The sequence below is a fragment of the Puma concolor genome, chromosome C1 (assembly GCF_028749965.1).
Source record: "Puma concolor isolate L17-30 chromosome C1, mPumCon1.1.hap2, whole genome shotgun sequence".
NCBI classification, from domain to species: domain Eukaryota; kingdom Metazoa; phylum Chordata; class Mammalia; order Carnivora; family Felidae; genus Puma; species Puma concolor.
The window spans coordinates 43,760,895-43,778,522 of NC_141674.1; the positions used below are offsets into that span (position 1 = coordinate 43,760,895).

Consider the following 17,628-nt stretch of genomic DNA (forward strand, 5'->3'; position numbering starts at 1 on the left):
ATTTCTGTTGTCTATAAGCCACCCAGCGTATGGCATTCTTGTTATGCTAGTCTAAACAACTAAGGCACATATAACATCCTCTTCTGGTCTTAAGCTTTAATTCTTCTTTTTTTTTTTTTTTTTTAAATTTCAAGGACATTCTCTTCAGTTGCCTGGAACATCTTTTCTGTTGTATTTTATCCTACTCTCTTAGGAACTATAATTAGGTATGCTGTATCCCTTTTCTTCCATAGCTATTCTCTGTAACTATTTTTTTAAATCTGTGTTCTATTTCATTCCGTGATTTTTCTCAATCTCTCTCCTCTGACCCGGATTCTTCCTAAACTGGGTTTATTACTGAGCCAGATAAAGCTTATTGGTTCTCACCCATTCCCATCTGCGCACCCTCTCCTCTGGATTTCAGGGACCTGGAAGCCTGAAGACTGACTGTGTTCTGCTTAGGTTCTGCCACTGGGAAGCGCTGGTGGGAGATTCGAAGGTGGGTAGAAGGGAGAAGCCATTTTTCCCATATCTGGCTATAGGGATGGAAGGGGACCGTGCACTGTGGCTGTCTTATCACCATGGCAGCGGGTGGCTTCTGTTCAGAGACAGTGATGGTGCCTCTGCTGGTCAATAGTGAGTGTGGCTCATGGGTGCCAACGTTGGGTTACATTCCTACCTCCTGTTTGTTTTCCCAGCCTCTTCAACATTTTGTAACAAATTCCCTGCACTATTTCCCTCTCCGCTTTAAATACGTATCTGGGGTGATTGTAGGGTCCTAACTGAATGCTGACTGTTGCAACTACCATCATCATCCCTTTGTTTCTTACGTGGCTTTACCTCTGAAATGGTTTTTTTTTTTTTCTCTTCCATTTCTTTTATTAGCTCTGGCAGCTCACTGTTCATCTTCCGTGCCTTATAATTTTTTCTTTAAATCCTTGTATCTCTTCTTTGAGCTTTTTGTCTTCCATGGGCCTCAGTTCTTGTGTTCTTTCATTTCTCTTGCAACATGTGTTGTATAGCCGCTTCATTTTTCTGTTTTTTTCCTCCAATGTCTTTTAGTTTCTAGTCATCATTCTCTACAGTGTGGTGGTTCTCAAGCTTCGGCATGCATTAAAATTCCCTGGAGGGCTTGTTAAAATAGATTCATGGGTCTCACCCCCCAGTATTTCTGATTCACCAGATCTGCAGGGGGGGGAGGGGGGGGGCTAGGAAATCTGAGTTTCTAACAAGTTCTCAGATGGAGGCTGACGCTGCTGTTTCAGGGACCACAGTTTGAGGAGCACTGAGATACTGGATGTTGTTGGTGATCCACCCTGGTCCCTCTCACCAAGCCAATGCACCCATCTGCCAGCTGCTGTATTGGTTCCTCACAGATGCCCTTTCTCCTGACAAGTGCCCTCAAGTGACAGGAGCCGTGTTACCCAGAAATTCCTGAGGTGGCCCACGATTGATGCATTTGAAGCACAAAGTCCTGGTCCTTTGCCTCATGGTGGGGAGTATACCTCTCTGGTGCCACTCATGGTCCAGAGCTCCCTATGGGATCAGGCTGGGGCTTCGGCTGAAGCCATATCTTGGATTAGCTTTCCCCTCCTGGCATATCCTGCTTCCTGACAGCACTCATTCAGTAAATCGCTCCTTCAAGAATCTCTGTTTTGGGCTCTGTTTCTAGAGAACCTGACCTAAAGCGGTACCCTTCTGGGTCTTTTCTGATTACTCTTCTTTAATGGGGCATGTTATTTGCTGGAACAGAGTGTAGAAGGATGGAGTAAGCTGGGGCTATCTGCAACTTTCATTTAGGTTAGCGGTCTTAACAGCAATTGCACTACTAGGTATTTATCCAAGGGATACAGGTGTGCTGTTTCAAAGGGGCACATGCACCCCGATGTTTATAGCAGCACTATCAACGACAGCCAAAGTATGGAAAGAGCCCAATGTCCATCGATGGATGAATGGATAAAGAAGATGTGGTATACATATATACAGTGGAGTATTACTCGGCTATCAAAAAGAAGGAAATCTTGCCATCTGCAACTACGGGGATGGAACTGGAGGGTATTATGCTAAGCGAAATTAGTCAGAGAAAGACAAGTATCACATGACTTCACTCATATGAGGAATTTAAGATACAAAACAGATGAACAGAAGGGAAGGGAAGCAAAAATAATATAAAAATAGGGAGGGGGACAAAACATAAGGCACTCTTAAATATAGAGAACAGAGGGTTGCCGGAGGGGGTGTGGGAGGGGGAATGGGCTAAATGGGTAAGGGGCATTATGGAACCTATTCCTGAAATCATTGCTGTACCATATGCTAACTAACTTGGACGTAAAGTAAACAATAAATTCAAATTAAAAAATAGATTAGCAGTCTTAGATACCCTCTTATTAAGTTTACTACCTCCTTTGCAACAGTGCTCCTAGAAATCCCCTCAGTCACACTCTCTGCTTTAACTGCCTTCTCACCACCTCTTACGCACTGAATTCATATGTTGTAGCTCTAACCCCCAGGGTGACTCTATTTGGAGACAGGGCCTAGAGGTGGTAATTAAGGTTAAATGAGGGGAGCCTGGGTGGCTCAGTTGGGTGAGTGTCCAACTTCGGCTTAGGTCATGATATCACGGCTCATGAGTTCGAGCCCCATGTCAGGCTCTGTGCTGACAGCTCAGAGCCTGGAGCCTGCTTCAGATTCTGTGTCTCCCTCTCTCTGTCCCTCCCCTGCTCTGTCTCTCTCTGTTTCTCAAAAATAAACATTAAAAAAAATTAGTAATGTTAAATGAGGTCAGGCAAGGGCAATGGTACAATAGGATCAGTGTCCTTTTAAGAACAGACACCAGAGAGCTCACTTTCCCGCTGTGGACAGAGAAGAGGTCATGTGAGCACATAGGAAGATGGTGGCCGTGTACAAGCCAGGAAGAGAGGTCTCACCAGAAACCAACGATGCTGGCACTGTGAGCTTGGCCTTTCAGTCTCCAGAAGTGTGAGAAAATAAATGTCTGTTTAAGCCCCCAGCCTGCTGGATTTTCTTACGGCAGCCCGCCTTCACCATGCTTCCTCCAGCACCTCCTCTGCTGTGTCCTGCCTGTCTCTCCTTCAGTTCCATCTCCGCTGCCATTTGGAGTTTATTAACCTTAGCCCTCTGGGGACATTCCCCCTCCTCTGAAGCTACCTGAGGGCTGAGATGGCTTGAGTCTAATAGAAAAAAAAAATGTTGAATAAGCATTTCATGTCTGTGACATGTTCAAGAAAAGTCTCTAGTTCCGGTAAAGCATGGCTGTTCTCAGCTTCCTTTTCACCAAAATCCCGATTTCACCGTATGTAGTGAAAATCCTTTCCAGTTAGAGGTCGTAATTATTTCCTTGAAGATGAAATTCTTTTTTTTTCTTTTTATAATTCTTTTGTTGTAAATGTTTTGAAAAAGGAGACAGAGTAAAAATCTCTTTCTGCCACCATCTTTAACCAGAAGTACCCATCCTATATTTATAAATGATTTATATCCCATTATAAAGTATATTTGATGTCTATATATTTGCTTTCTAATGTATGGATGCACTGTTGTTTCCAGTTTTCTGTCCTGTAAACAGCATTGCTATAAATCTTGGTTCATTTGTCACTGATCTGATTCTTTCATTAGCATGTATTCCTATAAATGGAATTTGTGTCAAAAGCTATACGCATAAAACTTCTCACACTGCCACATGCTATTTTTAGGGGGCTTGCTATCAGCTACAACGGGCTGTTGGAGCATCACCTTAGAAGGTGGAGCTCCCAAAGGATGCCCCCCATGGAGGGGAATTCCTGAGACAGGACTCAGAACTGCAATGCTTGTTAAAAGTCTGCATAAATGAGTGAGAGATGCAAGAATTTTCATTTGTGTAATATTTCTTTGCCCTGTTTGAGTATATCATAAAACGTCATTAGATTTTTAGTTTTGTTTTGTTTATTTTGAGAGACAGAGACGGCACGAGTGGGGGAGGGGCAGAGAAAGAGGGAGGGAGACAGAATCCCACGCAGGCTCCACACTATCAGCGCAGAGCCCAATACAGGGCTTGAACTCACGAACCGTGAGATCATGACCTGAGCCAAAATCAAGAGTTAGACACACGGGGCGCCTGGGTGGCTCAGTCGGTTAAGCGTCCAACTCTTGGTTTCAGCTCAGGTCATGATCTTGCGGTTCGTGGGTTCAAGCCCCATGTTGGGCTCTGTGCTGACAGTGTGGAGCCTGCTTGGGATTCTGTCTCCCTCTTTCTCTGCCTCTCCCCTGCTTGCTCTCTCTCTCTCTCAAAAACAAATAAATAAATATTAAAAAACAATTAAAAAAAAAAAGAGTCAGACACTTAACCAACGAGTCACCCAGGCGCCCCTAGATTTTTACTTTTTAAAAAATCCATCCCTTTAAATAAATTGAGTGGTTGTTTAACTTGGCACTGTAGTAGGCACTGGCCCACGGTAAATGATCTAAAAATGGGTACTTTATTAGCTAGCTTTATTAAAAACTCCTCAAGGATGTTATAGTATAGAGACTGAGATATGCAAACAAATGAACATTGTTTATTTATTGAAAATATTCATTGAAAATCTACTATGTGCCAGGCACGAGGGCCTGAGGATACAGTCATAAACAAAAGAAACAAAAGTTCTCTGCCCTGTGGAACTTACATGCTAGTGAGGGAAAGACACAACAAATACGATATACATGAGAAATAAGAAAAAAATATGTGTGGGGCACCTGGCTGGCTCAGTCATCGTCCGACTCTTAGTTCTGGCTCAGGTCATGATTTCACAGTTTGTGAGTTTGAGCCCTGCGTCGGGCTGACCATACAGAGCCAGCTTGGGATTCCCTCTCTCCCTCTCATTCTGTCCCTCCCCTGCTCTCTCTCTCACTCTCTCAAAATAAATAAACTTAAAAAAAAAGAAAAGAAAAAAATATGTATAGTAATAGGTAGGGCCATCCCTGACGGCTCCTGATGGGAGCCAAGGGCAATTCAATCGAGACCCTACCCAAGATATTTACACCTGAAAGGAGGCTGCACTGACCTCATCTTTCAAAGCTCGCTTGGGATATGGTTGAAGGGGGGAAAATCTAAGTTGAATTTTAGTGAGAAAAGAGGAGTAAGGTACCAGAACCCCTGAAGCATAGGACACAGCGTGGCTAGTCCCAGAACACAGGAGAAAAACACAGGGAAGGAAGACTGAATGTGTTCATGTTGCAGTGGTGTGTGTGGGTGGTGTGGGTGGGAGATGGCCAGGATGGTGAGATACAGGACGCCAGGGAAGGCCTCACTGAGATTTGGTGTAAGGATCTGAAGTCCATGAGGAAGCTAGCTGTACAGATACCTAAGGAAAGGAAAGAGAAGGCAGACTCAAAGGTCCAGATCGCATAGCACACACAGCACAATGGGAGTCAGGAGTCAGTGGGTAGGTGGAGGTAAATCCAAATGAGGGATGAGGGGGATAGAGGAAGCCAACTGGGGACAAATGATACTTTGAAAAGATGATGGGGTTCAGCAGTGAGGAGGAAAAAAGATAAAGCCACATATTATTATACCTATTGCTTGAAACTTGGAGAGGTTTTTATAAGGATGAAATGAGTTTTTAAAGCCCAGGAAAACGCAGGTTAAAGAATATGTTGTTTTTAAGTATCATAAAGTGGTCACTGATAACTTGCTGTCTGCATCCGCGGAAGACAGAAACCGAGAAAAAAGACTTAGAGATAATTTACTAGGTCTGTGCCAAAGAGATCAATCGGACAACCTCTGGAGATCCCTTCCAGCAATCTGTGAGCCCTTCTTACGCAAAGAATCATTGACATTTCAGTTTAGGAAGGTGGCCAAAAGAGAATCCTTAGCATTTCATTTTATTGAACAGGAACGCAATTGCTCTGAGTCACCTTCCTTCTCAAAAACCTTACGTGGCTCCAGTGTTAGGGGAAACTATTTGAGAACATTTGGTTTTCATCTCATTCTTTGCCCTAGTCAGACTTAAATCCTCATCACTCTCCAAACGTGTTTGATCAGAGAGTGCTCATCTTCACATTGCCGATCACACCAACGTTGCTCTTGAAATACCTTTCTTACTCTCCTCCATTTATTTGAAACTTACCTTTCTAAAAGTAAATTTGTGCAACAAATCGTGGTAAGTAGTTTATCAGAAAGTAGTTAAGAGCCTAATTTTGACCAGTTTCCGCTAGGAATCTCTTCTAAGGAAATCATCTGAGGGGCAGCACAGAGATACCCTCAGTAGCATTAATGATTTTTATTTTTCTATTATGGAGAATGTCAAGCACACACGAAGATAAAGAGATGGGTACAGTGAAGCGCCCCCCCCCATATATCCACCACCCAGATCTAACAATTTATGGCCATATTTGTTTCAACTAACGCCATTTCCCTTAAAAAAAATCTGCTGAAGTATTTTAAAGCAAATTCCAGATATGTCATTTTACCCCTACATACGTCTATACGCATCTCTGAAAAGTATGAGCATTCTTGCCTAAGCATGATGCCAGTAACACACCTAGCGAAATGAACAGTAACACCCAATCTGTAAGAGTATGTCCTCAATTGTCTTTAAAATGTCTTACTTTCAGTTGGTTTGCTCAAATCAGATCCGAACATGATCTACACACGGCATGAAGTTATTGGGACTCTCATGCCTTTTTGAATCTAGAGTGGACCCCCTCCCTTAATTAATTACCATTTTTCAGGCCACTGACTTGAAGAAACCAGGTCACTTGCTCTGTAGGATAAGCCACATTCTAGATCTGTCTGTGAATCGGTCAGGACAGGACAGGTTATACTCCAAATTTCACGGACTTAAAACGATGAACCTTTATTTTTCCTTCTGTATGTCCACCTCACACTGGCTGAGAGGTCTGCTACCTGCCATCACCAGGCTCACTTCCAGACCCAGACTGATGAAGTAGTTACTGTGTAGAACGTCACGGCCGGTCGTTGTGACAGAGAAAAAAAAAAAAGAGCTTTGAAGTGTCTCATGCAGGCAATTAAATGCTCGGCCTAGCAATCACTTTCCCCTCATCTCATCACCCACAATTGGTCACATGGCCCTACCCAAGCAAAGAAGGCCAGGAAGCATATCTTACCTTGTGCAGGGAAGGCGCAGCTCTGCACATTTCAGTGAGCTACAAAATGGCCTCTAGTCTATTTGCTTCCTTTTGGTGTCAGTTTACTTGTTTATCCATCCCTCGTGTTTCCTGGAAATGGAAGTGAACTCTAGAACTTGACTCGATTTAGGCTCAGTAATTTTGGCATGAGGACTTCGGAGGCTGGCCTGTGTGCTTCATGTTGCATCACATCAGGGGGCATACAGTGTTTAATTGTAGTAGATTATAGCAGTAATAGCCACCACCTCCCTCTCCTCCCATCATATATGTGTGTGTGTGTGTGTGTATGTGCGTGTGTATACATACATATATATACACACACATATACATACATACACACACACACACACAAACAGATAATGGGGGGGGAGAGACTGATTTTAAGAAATTGGCTCATATGATTATGAAGTCTGGCAAGTCCAAAATCTGTAGGGTTGGCTGACAGGCTGGAGACCCAGGGAAGAGCTAATGTTGTAGTACAAGTCCGAAAGCTGTCCACTGGCAGAATTCTTTCTTGCCTGGGAAAGGTCAGTCTTTGTTCTATTAAGGTCTTCAACCGATTGGGTGAGGTCCACCCACATTATGGAGCGCAACCTGCTTTACTCAAAGTCCACCAATTTAAATGTGAATCTCATTCAAGAAAAACCCCCCCACACAAAACATTCAGAATGTTTGAACAAATATCTGGGCATTGTGGCCCAGTCAAGATAATACACAAAATTAACTATCATAAAGATATTTCACTAAGATTGTGTTGTGGGTTGAACAGTCTCTAAAAAGACATGTTGAAGTCTTAATCCTTGAATGTGACTTTACTTGAAAATACGTTGCAGATGTAATTAGTTAAGATGAGGTCACACTGGAGTAGGGTGGACCCTAATTCAATATGGGACTGATGTCCTTATAAGAAGACACACAGAAACAGATATGCACAGAGGGAGAATGATGTGAAGATATACAGAGAGCATGCCATATGATGACAGAGGCAAAGGGAGCTGCGGTGCTACAAGCCAAGGATTTCCAGAAACACCAGAAACTAAGAGAAAGGCATAGAACAGATTCTCCCTCAGAACCTCCAGTAAGAAAAAACACTGTCAATTCCTTCATTTCTGACTCGTAGCCTCCTGAGCCGTGAGAGACTAAATTTCTATTGTTTTAAACCACCCAATTTGTCGCACATTATTATGGCAGCCCCAAGAAACTAATACGAACCCCACAGGCAAAACACTATGTTCTAATGCCATTGTTTCTATGTGTTTATCAACCTGAGATAGCATTAGGTTTACGCATTTCTGTTTTTTTTTTCAATATTCTGGATTTTCTTTTTTTACTTTTTGGCTATATTGGTTATTTATGTTTTCAAAGTCAAACTATATAATAAAGTACATTCAGAGAAGTTTTATTTCCCTCTAGTCTGTCTTATTTTATTCCTTACCTCCCCAACTTATCCAAAAAATCAAATAATATCAATATGGTTGTCTATGGGAAGTCCGATAATGTTTTTCCTAATTCTTCCCTGAGATTTTCAAATCAAGGCAAAATAAAATTAAAAGAAATAAATTATTTGTTCTACAAGACCCAGCTCATGTCGCCTCCATGAAACCTTCCCATAAGTACTTTCTCTTTTCTGAATTCATACATTCCGTGTCTATATTGCTCACTTAGCCCTTTTCATCAGTTAAAAAATTAATGCACTGAACCTAAAAAAAAATTAATGCATTGATATCTGAGAGGCATCCTGTTAGATGTTGTGAGGACACCACGGATTATCAGTTAAGTTTTCACATATAGTCATTTCCTTTGTTAAGCTGTATATAGAATTGAGAGCTTTCTCATAGCCTACATGGTGGCCAACACTTCTGACTAATGAACCAATTCCTTTGCACAAAATGGTGAAGAGAAAATAAAAACTGAAACAGATCGATACAAGTCCCTTTAATAAAGTATGTCAATGACAACTTCATGTTTAAATAAATATATTGTTAAAAAACCATGCAAGTGTATTTTGTTATAATGACTAAGAAAGATTTGAGACTGCTATTCCCTCTGCAGAAACACTATGCACAGATGCAAAATGATCAAAGGCTGATATAATAATGAATCTCAAGTAAGTGGCGTGGCCATCCCGGGCCTGTAAAGGAAAAATCAATATGAGTGCTTTTAGCAATTCTAGTTAACTGTTGAATGGCAGTTAGCAGAAGAAAGGGTTTGATGCAAGAACGATATCCTAAATATATAATAATATATAAGCTACAACATTCAGAAGAGAAGCCAGCTGCACATAATAGTGAAGTTGCTCTGATGTATTATCAGGCAAGTATCAGCATTGGTTTGATGAAAAAAAAAGCAGGTGGAGCTAACAATTGCAACTTTACATTTCTGATTAATTTTTTTTTTAACGTTTATTTTTGAGACAGAGAGAGACAGAGCATGAACGGGGGAGGGGCAGAGAGAGAGGGAGACACAGAATCGGAAACAGGCTCCAGGCTCTGAGCAGTCAGCACAGAGCCCGACGCGGGGCTCGAACTCACAGACCACGAGATCGTGACCTGAGCCGAAGTCGGACGCTTAACCAACTGAGCCACCCAGGCGCCCCTCTGATTAATTTTTTAAGTGTCTTTCTATGGGGCACCTGGGTGGCTCAGTCAGTTGAGCGTCCAGCTTCGGCTCAGGTCATGATCTCATGGTTCACGAGTTCGAGCCCCACATCGGGCTCGATGCTGTCGGCACAGCCACTTCAGATCCTTGGTCCCCTTCTCTCTCTGCCCCTCCCCTGCCTGCATTCCCTCTCTCTCTCAAAAATAAACATTTTTAAAAAGTGTCTTTCTGAAGTAATTTTCACGTTAGATTTCCCTTGTTTTATGATTCCTCTGACTATATACCCTGAAACGTTACTATACTTTCACATTTATATAATTTCTCTGGAAAGCAAATTGACAATATACATAAGCAGCTATAAACACGTCTACACTGATGGACCCAGTAATTCTATTCCTTGAAATTTAATCTTAGGGAATAATTCACAAGGTGACGATCATGGTAGCAAGAACGTGCATAACATGGCCTCTGTAGTATCACTTGTAATGACAGAGGGAGGAAAAATGAAATCAGTTAACATTTGCCTATTTTCATACATTTAATTTTAATTATGAAACTTGTAATATAATATTGTTTAAAAAGACACAAACTTCTTCATTTTGATAACTATGTGATGCATATTGACAACTAGAAGAAAAAAAGTGTAATAAAAGCTGTTGTGGGAGGCTAATAATAAAATCATGGCTGATTTCCAGCTTCCCATTCCCCCTTACTGTTTTCCAAATGTTCTATATAATTTTGCAATGCTCCTTGATTCACAGTGAGTTCTGAAACAAAATACTTACCAGAAGCTTACTAATCATAACCCATTAGTAAAGATGGACAAAAACAGGCAGTTAATATTCTGTCTAATTAATCATTTTTCTGCCCCCCACTGGCCTCTCCAGTCCTTGGGCACATGTGGGTGGTAGAGAAGATAATTAAGAGGATTCAAAAACTTCCTACAGAATCTTTTGAAACGCTGCGCCCAGTAAGTTGTGAAGAAGGAAACTTAACTTTAAGTCTCATTTAGAGAAATCTTAATTAAACAAACACTATCATCTAAAAAACAAAAAACAAAAAAACACCCCACATTCAGTTGTTTTACTTTTTTGTGTGTTTGTCTAAAACCAGGGCCTGATAAACTAGCAGGAACAGAGAAACTCCTGATGAGGCAGCAGCTTCATCAACGGGCATTCATTCCACTTGACAAGCAAAGCCCAATGGAATGTTGTCGAAAAATGCTGGTTCTCTTTCCACCTCATCTCTCTTTGGCTTATTTGTTGCTGATCCTATGCTCCAGTTCCCCTTATGTGAATCTCCCTTGTCCTTTCATGCTTAAATTAACATCCGATTTTGGCATCTCGACCTTTTTCAATTCCTATTCTAAAGGCCTACGGAATCAAATGAAAGAAAGCAAAGCAAGTAAATACTTCAAAATAAACGAACAAAATAAAGATAAATAAGTGAACTGTTTTATCCTTGCTGTCATTCTACGATAGACAAGAGCCTAGTTTATGAATGCTATATTTAGAATATAATATTATTGAGAATAACCTTCTCTGTTGGTTGGTTGGATAAAGAACCTATAATATAACAGGAAGATATTTATTAACTTTATGACTAAAGAGATAGATTTAAAATTTAAATACATTGTGCTGGCTAAAGATAATGTTTATCTCTACCAAGTATATTTACTTACCATAATTTCTTCATTTTGAAGCTGCCCCTCTGTGTGGACTAGATCTAAAGCAAATTTAACAGAAATGAATTAGGGACCAAAATACATGAGGACAGCTACTGAAATTTACGTTCAGCAAAACATGATGTCTGGTAAACTATAGTTAGATCAGACTTACCAGGGTTTGGGGGTTAAAATTCAATTTCAAAATAGGAATATGTGATATAAAAAGCATGAAAGATAAACTGTGAGTTCTAGACCATCTCTAGTAAGTATAAACAAAAGGAAATAGAAATTACAGTAAAGGAATATAAAGTAAGGAATGGATAAAATGTGGAAGTCCCTTTTAAGGATCAAGCTATTAACAGTTATTATAGGCCTGAAAGGAGCCATCTTTTTTTTTTTTAAGTTTATTTATTTTGAGAGAGAGAGGGAGCATGAGAGAGAGTAGGGAAGGGGCAGAGAGAGAATCTCAAGCCTCAAGCAGGCTCCATGATGTTGGTGCAGAGCCCGATGCAGGGTTTGAACTCACGAACCACGAGATCATGACCTGAGCCGAAATCAAGAGTTGGATGCTTAACCAACTGAGCCACCCAGGTGCCCCTTGAAAGGAGCCATCTTATCACCACTCTCATGGGTCATGACTACAGCTCAGTTTCTCACACTAAATTTTTACTGTGATGTTGAATTATGCTGCCCATGAATTGATCTTTCCAGGTATCTAACTTAAAAAACCTTTACTTATATAATTTTAAAACATTAACTTAGTTGATCACAAGTTAACCACATCAAACATTTTTTGGAAACATGATTTGAATTTTTTTAAATGTTTTTTTAACTTATTTTTGAAGGAGAGAGAGACAGAGCATGAGTGGGGGAGGAGCAGAGAGAGAGGGAGACACAGAATCTGAAGCATGCTCCAGGCTCTAAGCTGTCAGCACAGAGCCTGATGCAGGGCTCGAACTCACGAACTGTGAGATCATGACCTGAGCCGAAGTCAGATGCCCAACCAATGGAGCCACCCAGGCGCCCCTGAATTTTTTTTTTTTTTTAATGTTTATTTATCTTTGAGAGACCAAGACAGAGTGTGAGCTGGGAAGGGGCAAAGAGAGAGGGAGACACAGAATTCAAAGCAGGCTCCAGGCTCCGAGCTGTCAGCACAGAGCCCAATGCAGGGCTCGAACTCACGAACCGTGAGATCGTGACCTGAGCTGAAGTCAGACGCTTAACTGACTGAGCCACCCAGGTACCCTGGAAATATGATTTGACTAATATAATAATAAATACTGTCATAATTTAGAAATTAACTTTCTTTGTATCAGAATAGTTAGCATGCATACTTTTTCAAGGCACATCCTACAAACAGGGTAGTCTGTAGGAAGTAAGATGGTGCATGACTGTTTCCTAACCTCTCTCTGAGGTAATGAATAGTAATCCCCTGCCTGACCCTTTCTTCCTTCTCTAGTCCTGCTCCTGAGAGGTAATGTTTTCAACTCCTTAAGCTTTTTTTCCTGGAATTGTAACATGTTTATATTCCTTTTCTCAATCTGTAAATGATTTACTGACTTTATATTATGGTAGGAGAAAGTTTAGGTCTCGTAGACCAATATTCTCTCTCTTTTCCTCCTGTAACTTTTCCCTCCCGCCACCCTCTCAATTTTGTAATCAATACTTGATGGTTACATTATTGCCTATATAAATGTTATTTACTGCTGAAATGAGTAATGGACTACGATCCCATTTTCTTTCTTACACAATTCCTCCTCTACCAGGAGTTAATAATAACCTCTTCTTTCATTTGTTTAGTTTTATAATTATGAAAAATTGGAAAATCTCACATACATAAAAGAGGAGAGGATGTAATTCCTGTATATAACTATCATCTTGATTTTATACTTATTAACATTTCAGTATACTTAATTTGTGGAATTTTTTTTGCTCAAGTATTTTAAAGCATGTTCTAGGACAACATGACATTTCACCTCCAAATATTTGATTATCTATCTCTAAATAATAAGGATATTTTCTTACGTAACCATAATACTATTATACTAACATTAAAAAATGCTTTAGGGGTGCCTGGGTGGCTCAGTCGGTTAAGTGTCTGACTTTGGCTCAGGTCATGATCTCCTGGTTCGTAGGTTTAAGCCCTGCATTGGGCTCTGTGCTGACAGCCGGAGCCTGGAGCCTGCTTCTGATTCTGTGTCTCCCTCTCTCTCTGCCTCTCCCCCGTTCGTGCTCTGTCTCTCTCTCAAAAATAAACAAACACTAAAATAATTTTTAAAATGCTTTAATATTATATAATAACCAGTCCACATTCAAATTTTCCAATTGTTCCCAAAATGTCTTCTTATGGTTGCTTTATCCAAATCAGAATTAAGTCTCTTTTAATCTTGAACTAATTCCCCCCCCCCCATTTTTTCCCACGTCAGACTTACTGAAGGGACCAGAATGCAGAATGACACACATTTTGTCATCTTGCCTCTTCATGGTTTCATTAAATCTGTTCCTCTGTCCTCTGTTTCCTATATACTGGAATTAGAACTAAAGGCTTGATCATATTCAGGGTTTGAGGCTTTCACCAAATGTCTTTGTGATCTTTGGCTGTCTTTCGTTACTTATAATAAATCACTTGAAAATTGTGTGCATGAAACCAGGCTCACTGACTAGTGGATTTCAATAGGTGGCCAGGAAAAAGCTAGCCTTTGTCAGTATCCACAGGTCTTTTTTCTATAGCCATTCAGTTTTTTCAAAAATTAATCATTCGGTCTCCTGGCCAGGACTATATTCTTGGTTGCTGTCATAAATAGTAGAGCACATAGGAGTTCCCACCATTTAATATGCAGGCTTCCACTTAAATCCCATTTTCAACTCCATGCCTCACTTAGCTTCCTCTATTATGCCTGGTCTCCCGGAGTTCTGAGCCTCAACATTCAGTGTTTCTAGTCACCCCTTGCAAGTGGTTTGTGGTCCAGCTTTGTGGAATAGGAGAACTTGCCTAGGGCCCAAACATTCTATATATAGATATTCAACTAATCACCCTTGTTTTCTGGTCCTTGTCTCACTTGCACTTTCCATGGTACCTCTTACATTCAAATTCTAGACCTTTCTAGGGTTCTGTTGGGCAAACTGGTGTGCTTCACACTGATATTCTCCTTGACACTTAGGTTATAACTTACTCCATTCAGCTGTACAAGTTAATTCTCTTCCACCTGTATCCTCTCTTCCATAATATCCATCTCTCACATCTGCTTTGATCTCCTATGGTTTTTGTTTGCTTTTATTTTTTGCCCTTGTAGGTTTATGCTTCCTTTTCCTTCCTTCTTCCTTTATTCCTTTATTTTATTTTTTACTTATTTTTGAGAAAGTGTGCTCACATAAGTGGGGGAGGGGCAGAGAGGGATACAGAGGATCCAACGTGGGCTCCATGCTGACAGCCAAGAGCCCCACGTGGGCCTCAAACTCACAAACCATGCGATCATGACCTAAGTTGAAGTCAGACACTCAACTGACCAAGCCACCCAGGTGCCCTGACTCCTTTTATTTCTTTATTATTATTTTCATGGTATTTTCATGGAAGGAAAGGAAATAGACACATGAAGGCAATATGTTGTGTTTAACTCGAGGAAATTCTGCTGATGATATTAAATAGTACCACTAATGAGGAAGGAAGGAAAGACAAGAAACTAACATTTACTGTCTACCATATGCCAGATACTAAGTTCACAAAAACCTTAAATGGTAGGTTACCATCACCATTTTTCAGATAAGGATTCTGAAACCCCAAAAAATTAAGTATTAACATGGTAACAGTTGCATAACCAGTAAGTGAAAAAGCAGTCTTGTATTCAAACCTGAGTTTTTCTGGGCTCTAAATAAATCACAAGAGTCATCTTTTTCCACCAAAATGCAGTCGAATTGGAAATACAGAATCAAAGGACAATACTCCTTCATTATCACAATAATGCTGGTAAAAAACAAGCACATACCTCTTTCAATCCATGGCTCAAAATCAACTGGCTCTTTAGAGGTGCTCTTTTCAATCCTCAACGTCCTCACTGACATTGTAAGCAAACAAAATGAATAAAGTGTTAATTACCTACCTGATTTTATGTTGCTGTCCCTATATTCCTTTTTTCCTCTGTTTCAAAGTGTCAACCACTGGTGGGACTGCACAAAATACTGGGATCAGAAACACCATTGAAAAATCATCCACATACTGTTTTTCTGTAGGGCCCAATGGTAAAATGCAGTCTTATGTCACTATAATCTTATAAATGTACTAACAACACAAAGTTAGTAGAGTCTTTTTTTAAAAATTTTTTTAAAGTTTATTTATTTTTGAGAGACAGAGAGAGAGAGAGAGAGAGAGTGCAAGCAGGGGAGGGGCAGAGACAGAGGGAGATACAAAATCCAAAGCAGGCTCCAGGCTCTGAGCTGTCAGCACAGAGCCTGACACAGGGCTCGAACTCACGAACTGTGAGATCATGACCTGAACCGAAGTTGGACGCTCAACCGACTGAGCCACCCAGGCACCCCTAGAATCTTTGAATTGGTATCATCCAGAGTTTTTTGAATACTGGTAATAATAATAATAATAAATTATTTTTATATTCTGATAATATTATTAATTATTATTATTATTATTATTATTAGCAGTCTTGGTCATAAATATTTACTAGAGAAACTACTGTGAGCCAGGCCTATTCACTCATTCACTCCTGACCATAATCTTATGAGAAAAAATATTACCAATCCACTTTATTGATGAGGAAACAGGCTTAGAGAAATCAGGCACCCTAGAGAAGTAAGGCAAAGTGTTCAATGATACACAACTAGTAGGGGCCAAAAGTGGAATTCTAACTTTAGGTGTGTCTGACTCCAGAGCCTCTAAAATTAATGTCCGAAGAGAGACTTAACCAGAATGTAGGCATTTTCCTTCTGCATTGATTTTTCTCCATTACCCCTAACCCAGATCCTGCTACCCCAGAACCACTCTTCTCTTCTTTGTTCTGTGCCCTAGGGGGAGGATCCCTGTAGACAGCACCACTGGCTACTGGTCAGATTTGGCTAATGGGAGGCACTGGGAGGAAATTGGAGGGCAGTGGCGAAGTGAGATCAAGTTTTTTCTCCACTCCCTTCCTGCTTCCATGCCATGTCTTTGACAGTGGTTGGGTCCCTTCATGATTACAGCTGCTGCTGGGCCACAGGCTCCAGCTCCCACTGGGCTCCGATAACACTGTTTCCATCCCTTATCCCAGGAGTGGTAATGACTTATTGCTGTAGCCAGTTTCAGGATGTTCCCACCATCCCTGATTTGTTTCTTTATTCAGACCATAATTTTGTAACTAACCTCATCAATAAATTCATTTGAACCATCTGGGATATATTGTTTCCTGCCATGACTTTGTCTGAAATACTTTATCCTTAAATAAACATAAGACAGGATTAGAATGATGTTCCAATGGGAGAGTCTCCTCCTAAACCCCTCAGAAAATGCCATTATTAATAGAAGAATCAAAATTATCCCATGCAAATAATCAGGGTTATCAGATTTTCAGAAAGAATTTGACAGAGAACCCAAAGCCAAATGAATCTGGAATAAAGATGTTGAAGAACTTAGTGTTCTGGCAAGCTGGCTTCTTATGTTTATAATAGGTCTTTTGCCAAAGATTATCAAATAGTAAATTGCATGGAAATTATTATGCACTTTGGAAGGGTTTCAAATTTGCAATTTTAGAGAAGCTAACTGTGCTCAAGGCAGTTAACCCATATTCCTCACTCTCCCACCCCAGCCATAAAACTGCAAAAAAAGTTAGTGTTCTGCCAAGAAGTTTACATGTTTTGCCAAAAGTTTACATATGTGCCCTCTGCCTATGGGAAAATTAAAAGATGATGAATAATCACATATGATATGCTTACCAAAGTAACTTTGGATTACAAGTCTTTCAATCCTTACATGTTTGTGAAAACAAATAATGAACTCTTGGGGAAACATTCCTGTTGTGGTCCAAAATGTATCTGGATTCCTATTGTTAATTTTAAAGAAAAAGAGAAAGGAAAAGCCAAATAAAAATGTTTAATCACAAAATTCTAGTGAATAAGTATTTTTAAAAAAATAAATGACCCTGGATTCTTATAATTCCTTTCTATCTCTTCCTTCTGCCTCTAATCTCTCCCCAACTTTAATACTTCTTCTTTACTACTAGCAGATCTATTTTTTAAAAACACAGAAACAGAACTGATATCGCTCTGGTCTGAAAGCCTTC

General features: G+C 40.3%; 1 protein-coding gene across 6 annotated transcripts in view; it reads right to left on the reverse strand.

The window, feature by feature from the left end:
* The window catches only part of IFT25 (intraflagellar transport 25), a 42,356-nt gene that overhangs the window by 3,034 nt on the left and 21,694 nt on the right, over nucleotides 1-17,628 (reverse strand). For 4 of the 6 annotated variants that reach the window (XM_086717050.1, XM_086717049.1, XM_086717046.1 and 1 more), the window contains 3 exons: nucleotides 17,282-17,388; nucleotides 15,349-15,417; nucleotides 11,381-11,424 (listed from right to left, as the gene is read on the reverse strand). In XM_086717050.1, the coding sequence (XP_086573176.1) occupies nucleotides 11,381-11,424; nucleotides 15,349-15,417; nucleotides 17,282-17,388 (220 nt within the window). Of the gene's footprint in view, nucleotides 1-9,021; nucleotides 9,233-10,767; nucleotides 11,073-11,380; nucleotides 11,425-15,348; nucleotides 15,418-17,281; nucleotides 17,389-17,628 lie in introns of those variants that run through there. The other 2 variants (XM_025912421.2, XM_086717047.1) reach the window with 2 other exon arrangements.